This window comes from Pholis gunnellus (genome assembly GCF_910591455.1).
Source record: "Pholis gunnellus genome assembly, chromosome: 7".
Lineage (NCBI taxonomy): Eukaryota > Metazoa > Chordata > Actinopteri > Perciformes > Pholidae > Pholis > Pholis gunnellus.
In genome coordinates, this window is record NC_136533.1 from 16,111,786 (window position 1) to 16,124,707 (window position 12,922).

The 12,922-nt window shown below is 41.6% G+C and overlaps 1 protein-coding gene across 2 annotated transcripts in view; it reads right to left on the minus strand.

The window, feature by feature from the left end:
• The window catches only part of furinb (furin (paired basic amino acid cleaving enzyme) b), a 66,315-nt gene that overhangs the window by 15,879 nt on the left and 37,514 nt on the right, over window positions 1–12,922 (minus strand). For both annotated transcript variants that reach the window (XM_079162994.1, XM_079162993.1), the window contains exon 7: window positions 607–695. In XM_079162994.1, coding sequence (XP_079019120.1) covers window positions 607–695 — 89 coding nt within the window. The remainder of the gene's footprint in view (window positions 1–606; window positions 696–12,922) is intronic.

The following is a 12,922-nucleotide window of genomic DNA, read 5'->3' on the forward strand; positions in this document are numbered from 1 at the left end:
TTTTTATCTAATTGGCGGAGGAAAGGTTGGAGTTTCAGGCCAAGTGTCGAATTAAGTTGCACTGAGTTATTATATTTCCTGGTTTGAAATAAAAAAAGATTCACCTTGTCTGCAACATAAATCTGAAAGGTTGTATAAGGTATAAGTGTTAACAAAGCCACAATCGACTACTTTCCAGAGAAAAATCTGCAGAAAGCTATTTTTCTCAGCAGCAATCGATCAAGGACGATTCACTGCATGCTCTTACTGATCTCAGCAGCACACTTTCACTTGTGCATCTGAACAACAGGGAGTCAATCATTCGGTAAAAGATAGTCAATGGTCCAGAAAAAAACAACAACAAGACAAAACATGAAGGATATCAGCTTCAAAATGTGTTACTGGGTCTGTAACCAAATGTGAAGACACAGCCGAGTCCGTGATTCGGATTCCGGTTCCGGACTAAATGGAGCTCAGCTGAAACAAATTCCCTTCTATGTTAATTAGTTTGAATGTGAGTATTATTGTGCATATTCTTTCTAATTAAAATAATACCAAATTTAAATTATAATTATTTCTAATTAAACATGTATCCTATTAACAATCCCAGTGGCATGCTTCACTCACCTCCTATCTTAGCATCGTAGGCCACACCGACACCACACACACCGTTGTCGGCTGCTGCTGCAACTTCTCCTGCACATCGCGTTCCATGTCTGGCGAGAGACAAAGTCACAAAAGATAGTAATAAAATAAAAAAGGAGGAAGATCACAAAGAGACAATTTACACATCAAGCGTGAGCATCAAAAAAGCAGTAATTGTTTGTGATGTCCTGAAATGAGCTGGGCTGAAGCTAAAAATACACCAAAATCAAAAGAGAAACATAAAGCCAGTGGCCCCAATCTTCTCCTGTTAAACACTGCCACTTTAGACAACTCCTCCGTTCACCTCTACTACCCAATAAAAAAGTAATATCTATTCTGCTGTTGTACAGGCTGCAGCATACAGGCGCTTCCAATCAAAAGTAACGACAGTGAAACCTGAGGAGAAACACAAAGACCCTTTCTTAAACTTTACCTTGACAGTCACCGGTCAGACAAATGACAAATGAGATGTTATCGATGTACATGAATTATTCACAGAGTCCCTCATTAATACCTTCAACCAGTCTTGTGTTTCTCAGAACAGACAGGTTCCCCATAGAGCGTTGTCTAGATGTCAAACACACCAACACTTCACAAACAGAAACACCTCCAACCCCGCAAAAAACATGATTATCAACCAAAGTTTGGCTCTAATAAAGGCCAATGAAAAGTCCCTACCTTCACAGCTTTGCATCATTCCAGGCAAAAACAAGGTAATCGTTAGTGAAATGGATTTGATTTGTTTCATTGACTTCAGGGTTGAAGCGGTGCGATCAGACTGCGAATGGACGGAGCAGAAGGAGCGTTCGCCATTTAACACAGATCATTAAGATTGTCTGCTGATTACAGTAGAGACATTTGATTAGGAGGTGAACAGTTTTACACCCATCTCTGGGACTGTGCCGTGTTAAAAGAACAAAGCTAATTACGTACACAGTATTGTTTTGGAAGCGCCAAAAATGACTTCATTTTTGATCTCCTCCCCCCCCCCCCCCGATGATGAGGCAGAGGACAAAGTCGTTTCACAGGGTCAGAGTAGGCTACGCCTCCGGCTGTGATCCTGATTAGACTCCGTGTAGCTCTGTGATATATTATCCTCCCGCTAATTCCCACTTTTGTTCACTGTCAAACATTTGAGCAGAGGAGCAGTGCTGTTTTCTTCCTTCTTCTTCTTCTTCTTCTTTTCACTAGTTCAGGATTTAAAACGTCAAAGAACAAAACTCACAAAAACTACAAAAGAGACGGTGTGGAATAAGGCACATGTTGCCTCCTAACAAATCATGTAATAGGCCGTCAGCAACTACAAGCATTAAAGTGATTTTTAAACAAGTAATCAACTGGCCTGACGGGGCACATTTGTCACTGACAGATATGCCCTCACAAGGACCTTGGCACAACATATGGCAGTGTGTAATACATCACAAATGCAATGAAGTTATTATTATTGCTATCAAGAGGTTAAACTACATTGTTTTACTGTTAACTAGCTTGTATAAATGGCAGCAGGCGGTGGGAGGGTTGATGGCTCCCTCAAGAACAATATAGATGTACTCAGGGGTTAAACTGGGACTCATTACGCAGGGAGGACATTTCTTAACACCGTTTTGTACTGTAGCAGCAGTTTTTTTAATGAAAAGTGCAGCTTCAAACGCCGTTATGACCTAATAAGCCTTAGATAATCAATATAATTCACACGCACAATTCAGTCCATTTGGCTGATTGTCAAAGAAAGACGGAGAGAATGAAAACGCTCGAGGTGTCGTGCACAGTCTCAGTTGTTTCCGCTTCCAGGTATGTTAATCTCGGCACGGCTTCACATCTCGGTCTGCACGTGGAGTGGCGAGCGAACCTTTAAAGTTAATATTTATTGTTTAATCAGAGCGCTAAAGAGGCAAACACACACTTGCCCACGCATTACACTTTAGCTCACCACCGCGCGCCTGACAACGTCTGACTGACTGGCACAGCGAGCTCGATCACACAAGTCAATCATGTTGTTATGTGCTGAAACACCACTGAGTGGGTGCTGAATGGTGACCATCAGTCATCTCAAGCCAGAAAAACAAATTTGTGCGAGAGACTAAGTAATATATTTGTCGGAAATATGAGTGAGAAGAGTGTTAAACGATACTGAGGAAGCTTTAGTGCCGCACGGGCCAGAGCACAAATTCTCATACTGCAATAATTTGGCTGCTTAATAATATAAAAAAAGTAAAAGAGATCTATATTTGTAGACATGCAAGACACTAAGTGCCTCCTTTGTAATTTAATGCAGCAGAAGCATTCTTCATTTTAATGTTGGAGAGATCCAGTGCAAGTTCCAATTTATGAGCTATTTCTCTTGGAAATGATACTTAAAATTGATAAATACAACTTTAGGTCTACACCTGTTTGTTTTAGCTTGAAGTGTAAAATGTAGTATGAGGCTACATTTTAAAGCAATATACACGTCACATTTTCTTACGGTGGAACAGTACTGAGTAAACACGGAGGAATATAAATTATAAAGGGAACATATTCTTTCACCATCGAGGGAGTCTGCGATTATCCTCACTGTCCAAAAACACATATAGCCAGCACCGTGGCCGGCCAGATGGCTTGGTCCAAACTACTACACACTCGCAATGTGCCGGCATTTGCAGTTGAATTGCACTGCAAATAGCAGCTTCAAATGTCAACTCTCAATGACTTATGTTTAAACAAACAAACAAAAAGGCTGGCTCGCAGCTCTGCCTTTTGGAACAAAGATGCTCTGATTATCGATGCCGGGATTTGAGCAATGAGACGTGATGTGTTTAAAATTCAAATTAAAGTCCATGATGGTTAATACTTTGACATGAGGTCTGAAATTCATTTAACTGCAACAACCTGCACGTACCGCTATCGTTTCATCCACAGCGTTGTAAAAAAAAAAATGTCTTCTGCGCTCCAGATAGAGCACATATCCTCAGACCAAGGAGCTGTGGACACAGATGTGATGCCAGGCAGGGGATTCAGCCAGGATGGGCAGAGTGAACACAGAGCCAGGGGTCTGGGAATACGTTTACAGAGAGGCCTTACGCATGAAGATGCAGCTGGTTTGTGTGTGTGTGTGTGTATGTGTGCGAATGAGTGATTGGCCTGGATTGAATTCAGCAAAACCAGCCAGACAGCTTAATATATCCAGGGAGGCTCAGACGTTCCAGAGCAGACAAAGGGTTCGAGGCGAAGCCACAATTCTATCTGTCAAATGTCCATGAAATGAAATGATTTCCGAGACATTTTACTGAATGCCTCCATTCTATGTCTATTTGGAATAGATTGGAAGAGGTGTCAGACACAGCGACTCTCCCGGTCACACTTAAGTGTAGTCTGAAAAGTTTATACAAGACATGTGGGAAAACAACAAAAAAGCTTAAGAATAATGCAGCCTCATCTCGGAGAAAGACAATCAAAGTTAGTTAATGTTAGAGTGAGAGCCTGAGGATGGCAAGAAGACAAGCTGTGGAGAAAAGACCCAACAAAGCTTAAACAAAGCTCAGATAAAAGGCCGCTGAACTAGAGACGCTCTATTTACACAGCCATTGTGACCGCGCTTATCTTATCAGAGGGAGCAAATGGGCAGAGTGAAGCAAAGCTTTTATCTCTCCTCCCCAGGCCAAGGCCCCATATTTGGTAAAGTCATTGCCCTGCCATTTGCTGGAGAATGTAGACATGTCTCCCAGCACAATCGCTCTGCACATGATGCAATGTGACCACAGACCATACAGTGTCTAATACTGCACAGTACAGTCTATTAATGTACAGTATGCACACACATCCAGCAATTGTAGAATAGTTCTACATTGCCAAAACGGCCTCATCTTATTGACGCCTCAGTGTTGATCTAATGCAGGGATTCCCAAAGTGTGGTGCGCGAGGGGTGCGCGAGAAGAAAAATGTAATGGTGGTCTAATGGTGTAATAATTAATAATAAATACAATTGAAAACAATTTAAGTGGGATTTTTCACAAAATAAAAACATGAATTATAAAAATTCCCTTTGTAAGATTTAAATTTTAAAATTAAAAACTTACAATTTAATAAATAAATGCACTTCAGCTCCTGCCATCAGACTGGGGAAAAAAAGAGGAGATATGATGAAAATTATCTGGGTCTGGGCTTCACTTGGATTGGCAATGCAGAGTGTCCAAAGTCACAGTGCGTGGTGTGCAGTGAGGTTCTGGCTAACAGCTGTCTGAAGCCCTCTTATTTACGTCGCCACCTGAACACCAAGCATGCCAGTGCAAGTCAAAAGCCCCTTACATTTTTTATATCGAAATTGGAGGAGTTACAAAACAGCCAAAAACAACTGCAGTCTCATTCATGTGTTGGGTCTACAAAAAACGCACTACGGGCTTCATATCTGGTCAGTTACAGAATAGCCAGAAAGGGGCTACCTCACACAATCGCCGAAGACGTGTGCTTGCCAGCTGCCAATGTAGCCGCTATGTATGGTTCATTGTATATTAAATGTGATGCAATCTGCCTCTGAGCCTGTGCGTGTGTCCTCGCCATTCTTATTGCTCTTTAAAAGTGACGCCTTGTGTAACTGAAATTTATTTAAACTTGCAGTGTTTCAGGACGTTTTCACACCTGTAGTTCATTTTTTGAGGAGGCTCATATCAGATTTGGCACAGCTTTTGATGCCGCTACTTGTTTAACTCCTTCACGCGGTTCGATTGGTATCAGTCCCGAGTGTCTAGGAACTTGGGAAGAGGTGGATCTCATTCATGAGCTCCCTTGAAATCACATTCATGAGACAATTTGTCTAATTTCAGATTAGCTTTTCGAGGAAATGGTGCGTAGTTGCAAAATAATTTCACAACAGGTAAATAGCAGGCCACCTCAAAGTCTCACTCTGACAGAACCGCGCAAAACTATAAATCCACCTTTAAGGGATGCTCCAATGATTTAGTATTGCTCTTCCATAAAGTTAAGAGACTCACAAGAGACGGATAAATAATAGTCAAAATCAAACAGCAAAGGCCGAAGAATCCTGACTTTTAGTCCCTAATGCAAGTCAAGTTCCAAAGCCTACATTTTCAATAATGCAACTACACAGCTTCTCTCTAGATTTAGAAAGGTCTCCCAGAGCCACAACAACTTGATACAACTACTTAAACAGGCTGGGTAGTACTGCTGTGATGAATTAACTCAACTCAGATAAAATCTAAAAACAGACCAGTTCTGTAGGTGTTACTACCAGCAGATGAGTGAGAGAAGCTCCATGCTAACATGGCACACTTTCTCATACAGGCCTCGAAACAGAAACACGTATTCAAGCAGTGAGAATTCATACTTACAGATGGTAGGCCACTATGATCACACACACACACACACACTCATGTAGTGTTTGGGTTGTGTTGTATATAGAGCATGTGTGTTGAATATGCATCACCAAGTGTAAATGATGTCCAACTCGTGCTTGGCTAAACTGTAGGATCTTTCTCATGGCGTTGTTGGTTTATCTCTGTTTTTAGAGGGGCGGAATAGGGTCCGTTCACTGCAGCTGCCAAAAGGATTAGGCTATTTTCTGCTTGGCTGAGCTGTGGCCTCAGGCAGGTCTGTTCAAATGGTTACACTGGCGTGTGAAGCGGCGGTCTCTTTATCGTGTGGTCGAACACAGAGGTGCTGTCTTCAGCGTTGTAGGGAAGAGGATCCGTTTGTTTAAAATTCCATATTTCAAAGTCTTGGGTTTGAGAAAAATCACATACATAAGATAATTCTCATTTCTGGCTATTTCTAGTGACGAGACCTTTTTGTTTTGCAAAAACAATGGGCAGAAGGCAGAGAAACACTTTGGAAAAGTTTTCAGACCATCATCAGGCAATGTAGACACATTAACTGTCATGACCATCCATGCCTTTAGGCAATTTAGAGAGTCCAACCATCTGACTTGTATATCCTTACGTGGGAGGAAGCTCATGTGGACACGGAGGGAAAAATATCTAACTCTGAGGGGGGCCAGAAATCGAAATGTATTTCATCTTTTTTACTGTGAGGCAAAAGCTGTGCTACTCTCTGAATAAAAATCATTACTATATGGAGCACTATGGTAGGAGAGGAAATAAACTATTCGAATGGAGCTCTAGTGGATAGAATGGCCATACGGCAAGGTATCTGAAAAGGACATAAATATATACTATATTTATACTATATACTAGATAAAGCAATAAAGCATGTTTCAATTATTGCAAACGACTTGAGTAACAACATGGGAAAAGGAACAAATTGCTCAACATAGCCTGTCTAAACTGGACTATCTTTCAGTGGCGGGCCGTGCATTTTATAGCTGGGCCTTCTGTGCTGTCCTACTACAGTTGAATTACCTCCTAATAACCTCATTATGACGCATCAATCCAGCAAACCTGCAGCGGATCCACGCATTCCACCACATAAGAGCACGAGCCATTCAAATACTATTCATAAAAACGACACGATCGACAAATGAACAGTAGTAACGTTACTATGTAACCCCCCCCCCCCGCAGTTTGTCACTTACCGAAACGTAAAGAGATTAATCCCAGTACATCGTTTCACTTCCAGTAAGAAGTCCTCGATTCATGGACACCAGTGATGACAGTCGAGCCTCCCCAGTTGTATTTCACCGGTCTGCTGCGGCAGGTTCGCGGGAGCCCACCTCTGCAGACCGCACGTCGGGCCGCGGTTGTGGAGCTGTTTCCCTGCGAAAGTGCTCGTTGAGTTGTAGATCCACTCGAGTCTCTCCAAAAGTTTTCAAATGCTATGGTGTCCTCAGGTTAACGTAGCATAGCTCCAAACCCAGCCATAACATGTGCAATGCTTCTCCGACGCTGTCAGCAAGAAATACTGTTCAATCCTCATCCTGGCTGAGTCAGGGCTGCCAGCTGTGTTGTTGTTCAGCTTGTCCTGAAATATCTTTCTTGAGAAAGGCGTTGTCAGTAACTCTGCCACTAAATCCGTTTCTCCTCCTTATTCAGCCATTGAGTGTTGAAAAAACAAAGCTAGGTAAAAAAATAAATAAACTACACCAAGCAAAACCCTAAAAATGTTATAATTTCTTCCATATCTTTCAATTTGAACTCTTACTCCTCCAACTAAGCTCTGCTGGCAAGTTAAGTTTCGTTTTCCAATAGTCACGTGCTCGCCCACTGACCAATCACAGCACACGCTGCACCTCACTGCAACGCTGCACCTTAAAACTGAGCTGCACGTAATGCTGACATAGTTGTAGGCCAGCTAGCTGCTCTGGCACGTCAAAGAATACGCCCAACATGTCAAACTAAAGATCTGATTGGTTGAACACTATGACAATCAACAATATCGTCCACATTCACTTAAACTGAACATGGATGCACTTGGGAGTCGGCAGGTCTGGGGCCTCTCTTCTTACCTAGAGACACAGAGGTGAAATCTGATTGGATAATAGCTCTACTCAAAACAAGCTGCACTGGAAGCAGAGCAACTGAGGAACACAGTAGCTGTGCAATGAGAAAATAAGATAACGGGAAAAATATTTTTATAAATTATAATACATGTAGTGTATTTAAGAAAAATTATTAAATTATAAAATAGCTATAAATTTGTGATTCTGTTTAGGCCAGCAGAGAAGGCTTTGCAGGCCCTGATGGCCCGCCACTGCTAACTTTACACAGACTGCTTTAACAACCCATTCAATATTCAGTCAACTGAGCATGGTAGTGATCAGACTACATTACATTACAGTCATTTAACAGACACTTTTATCCAAAGCAACTTACAATTCTACACAGTAGGCACAGCTGCAGGAGCAATTTTGGGATTAAGTGTCTCGCAAAAGGACACATCGACATGCGACTAGTGGAGCCTGAGGATCGAACCGCCGATCCTCTGATTGAACCGCCGATCCTTTGATTGAAAGACAGCCCTGCTATCCGCTTCGCCACAGTCGCCCAGACTACCACCTCCAATTACCATGGGCTGAACCATGTCAAAATGTTTAGAAAACAGCAGCTTTCAATCACACTGCCCTTTTATAGACAACAAAATAATAGCAGGAAAGCAGACAGAAAGCCAGAGGAATCAGATTTAAAAGTGAGGTCCCTTGCCAACATCAACTCCAAAAAAAAAGTCTGCCTAGCTGTCTGGAAAATAAACAAGGAGTCCGGAGCAGAATAAACAAGACAACGGGAGGCGGAATTATATTATTTGGGCCCGACAAAGGGTGGCAGGCAGCTTTGTAAACAATAATTGATAAACTCAGTGTAAACAGTAGAAAGCATTTATCTGCAGCATGTGATGGTAAATAGAGAAAATATGATCCTCTTGTTTTCCTCTTGTTCTTTCTCCATTCACGCTGCCAACAGTCCACCAGAGTCTGAGACTTCTGTCTAACTATCATAATAAGGCTTACACAAGTTTTCATTTTCCCAACATAAAGCTCATGCTTACGTTGCTGAATGCAGAGTTCACATGTTTATCTACAAGATGCATCTTCGACACGCAATAGTGGATTGAGAAACAACTGTAGGCAAGTACTGCACAGACTAAGGTTTGATTTTCTAAACATGCTCCTTAAACCACCAAGGACAAACTGGATCTCTTATGTCAAAAAACCTTACTCGACATAAGAGCTTGAATGTGGACGTTCGAGGAAAGTCAACTCTGCAGAATGTTGTTTTCTAAAATGTGTCAGCAGCAAAGTCAGCGCAGTGCGACCTGCTGTGTCAAGCACTGTAACAGAGGCGCTAAAGCAGACAATGCAGGAGGAAGCTGTCTTTTTTTTGGTTTGTGCTCTTCTTCAGTCTGATTTGATCTGTATCGCACACTTGATGACTCTTTATTACCTCCATACAGACATGCATGCAGCGTGTGTACGGGTTAGGCATTTTCATTTTCATTCACATACTTAAACAGGGAATGTCTCAGACGCCACGTGTCTGCCAGCGTTTGGCCAAGGACAAAATGCCTGCAGATTGTGTTTAACCCCGTTGCTATTTTCTGGTGTTGCAGCTTGAATTCCAAGTGGATTGAGGCTTATTTTCTGTCGACTACGTACACAAAATACTGCACAGTGACGCAAAATTAAATTGTTGTGTTTACAGTGAAGCACATAAACATTTAACCTCTAGAGTCTGTCGCTGTCACAGTTTGATTTAAGCAATATGGTCGGATAAGTAAGAGATACAATCTTGAATCAACGTCCAATCGTCAAGATATCACTTATGAAGGATGAAGATATTTTAAGGAATTTGTGTATTAACTACAGTTTTCTCATGTTTTATTAATGAAAGACACTCTCTCAAATTTCAAAAATAGGTCATAAGATCGATTCCTTGCTTATAATATATTTGTTACTCCGTAAACGTAATAACTAATATTGGTGATTATCGCTGCTAACTTATCAAACTGAAAAAAACGATTTTATAAAAAAGAACCCTACCAAAGGTCACCAACCACTTCACATCATACAGATTGCAGGGGTTCGCTAAACTTTCTAATGCAGGGGATGCCTGCCCGACCCTGACTAATGTCAGAAGAAACCCAGAATTTAATGAGATGAAACAATGCAAAAGATCTGTCTGCTCTGCAGCGGCTGCTGCTGGAGGTGCATTTACCATTTTTCCTTTCCAGTGCATTTCTGCTGAAGGAGCAGAACGTTGTTCAGAGAAACAAATAGCCATGTTCCACTCACTTTGATACGGAGAGAGAAGCAAAGAAAAAACTTATTTTCGTCTCTCACAATGCAATCAACCTGATCAGCCAACATACCTCTTCCTTCATCTTCCCAGCCTTGAGTTTAAGTCACTTTAGTATTTGGGTGTTGATAAGGCACACACGGCTGTGTAGCATGCCAATCATTTTCCAATAAAGGCTGTCACTGCACAATCTAATGGTGCATCTCAATTAATGGCCCCCTGTGAAAGGTTCTCAACAGGAGCTAATAGCTCTTCCAAGGGGAAGTTAGATGGATGGAGACAGTAAAAATACCTGAAAACTAAAAGTAAAAGGTAGTGTGCCGTTTCAGATGCAGAATTACTGTGATGGTACCCGGTCAGGACCCCAGAGGTGTCAGGACGACTTAAAACACTGGTTTAATTTGACTGATTTAAAAAGATCTGCAAGTCAAAAAAAAATGTATAAGCATTATGGTTTATTTGTTTAGTGACAAGATTGTACTGTATTTATTTAAATCCACTATTGGATACAGTATGAATACTTTCTGAAGATATAACATAAACTAGAGGAAGTTTATCACCGTGAACTGGGTGATCATTTCAAATAATCATGAAAATTAACAAAATTGGTCATTAAACTTTTTATTTTACATATATATATATATATATATATATATATATATATATCCATATGTATAAACATGTATATATATGTATATATATAGATACACACCAATATTTTGGTCTCATACATCGATCATATTATTATCACTCTTTGGGGTTTTTAGAAATATATAATGTTCTGCTTTAACGACAGGATAAGGAGGTGAAATCAATTCTGCTCGCCTCTGCTCTCGCCCCACCCTCTACAGCCACAGCGTACTGACATAATGGAGGAAAGTGGAGAAAAAAAGAAAGAAAAACATTGACATGATTAAGCACAAACGGATTACCTGCTTTCGCCAGCCTTCAACCTGGCCTGCACCCTCTTTAACAATATCTGCCAGAGCTGCCAACTCAAGACTACAGAGCATCTCTAAGGATAAACCCAGATATGAGAATTCAAAAATCAGCCTTGCTTGTCATCAGCACAAATGAACGGGCCGCCATGGCAATGGAAAATGCCCGCCTCCGACTCTCCTTTGCTTTTTGTTGTCCTATGAATATATTCATATAATCTCATTGTGAGGGGGTTGTGAGCATTACTCACTGTCGGCCTGTATTTCTCTGTTGTGATTTACATAACTCATTGGATATAATGCGTTTACAGGTCACACCAAACACCGCAGCTTCACGCTGTAGACGGAGACACACCCTTGCTTTTCATTCCATGCCCATAAATTGATCCAGTCCGAGATAATTGCTCTGGCAATTCCACTGTCATGTGTAGCAGAGTGTGCGTTTCCCTGTGTTGTTATTATATGTGTGTGTGTGTGTCTTTCTGAAGTAATAGCATGGTGCAGTTGGGGAGTTGACGTGAACCAGAGGCAGGGAGTATTCCCCTCCAGTAGTGCTTTGTTCTATCAGCAGGACAGAGTGGGATCTACTTTACACCGACAGAAAGGGCTAGGGTCGCTCTGCATGGCCGCTCAAGCTGTCGGCAAGGACAAGAAACAAGGCCTCTGCTAAAAAAAAAACAACTGCTGATGCTTGCCTCTTTCAAGATTAACAAATACTGCAGATGAATAGATCATGATGAGGAATGAGGACAAAAAAACAAAGAGAAAGAGAGAGATAGGGAGAAATAGAGATTCGAGAGATAAACAATGTCAAAGTTCAAATCAGAACATCTGCCTGGATTCTATTCTCATACAAGAGTTTCTATAATCTCATGAAAACCTGTGTGCGACGCTGATATTGCTTCACCCCCTGACCAACTGCAAATGGATGCTGCGCTTTGAAAGCCACAATAAAGAACACAAACAAACAACTACAAAAAGACTTGGTGGAAGCCGTCCCAGAAAAGAGAGAGATTTGAGAGGAATCCTGCTGTGCTTTTCAGAGGCGGGATGTAGCTTCTCATCTGCACCAGGGGGATTGGACAAAGGCAGGAGACCATAGTGTTTGAAGAAACGGGGGAAAAGGGAGGCGGATTCACCCTTGCTGGAGCTTTAGTGTTCCATCAATAAATTGGGGCGAACTCATTTTAATGTGACCAAAGACTGCAAGGCAAGAGCATGAATCACTGAGGGCAAGTAAACAAGTATTGTATTAGCAACAAATAAGTGGCTGTGGGGAAGTGCGGGCTAATGCTTGAAATGCAGCGAGAGCAGCTTGGCTTGTGTACTGAAGCAAGAAAGAAGAAAAAGGGAACAGTCTTTGCAGAATGACTGCACCAGTGCTTTCAAACTTTAAATAATTGGTTTCTAAATGTAAATGCTTCAGCCAAAAGCACTGGACCAAAAGCCGTATAGACTTGGTGCTTTCTTATCAGTGTCATTTACTGTCAACCAACATCTATCGGAGGCTAGTGCAGAGTCAAAAACAACAAGGGTTGGACATGGGGTGTTTGGTAAGAATTGTTTTTATCCCAGTCCATGTCCCCCCCCCCCCCCCCCCCCCCCCCCGGCTTGGCAAATTTCCTTAAAGATTGAAAGCTAACTGAAGCAATTCTGATCCATTCGTTGTGGTGTTGCCGGATT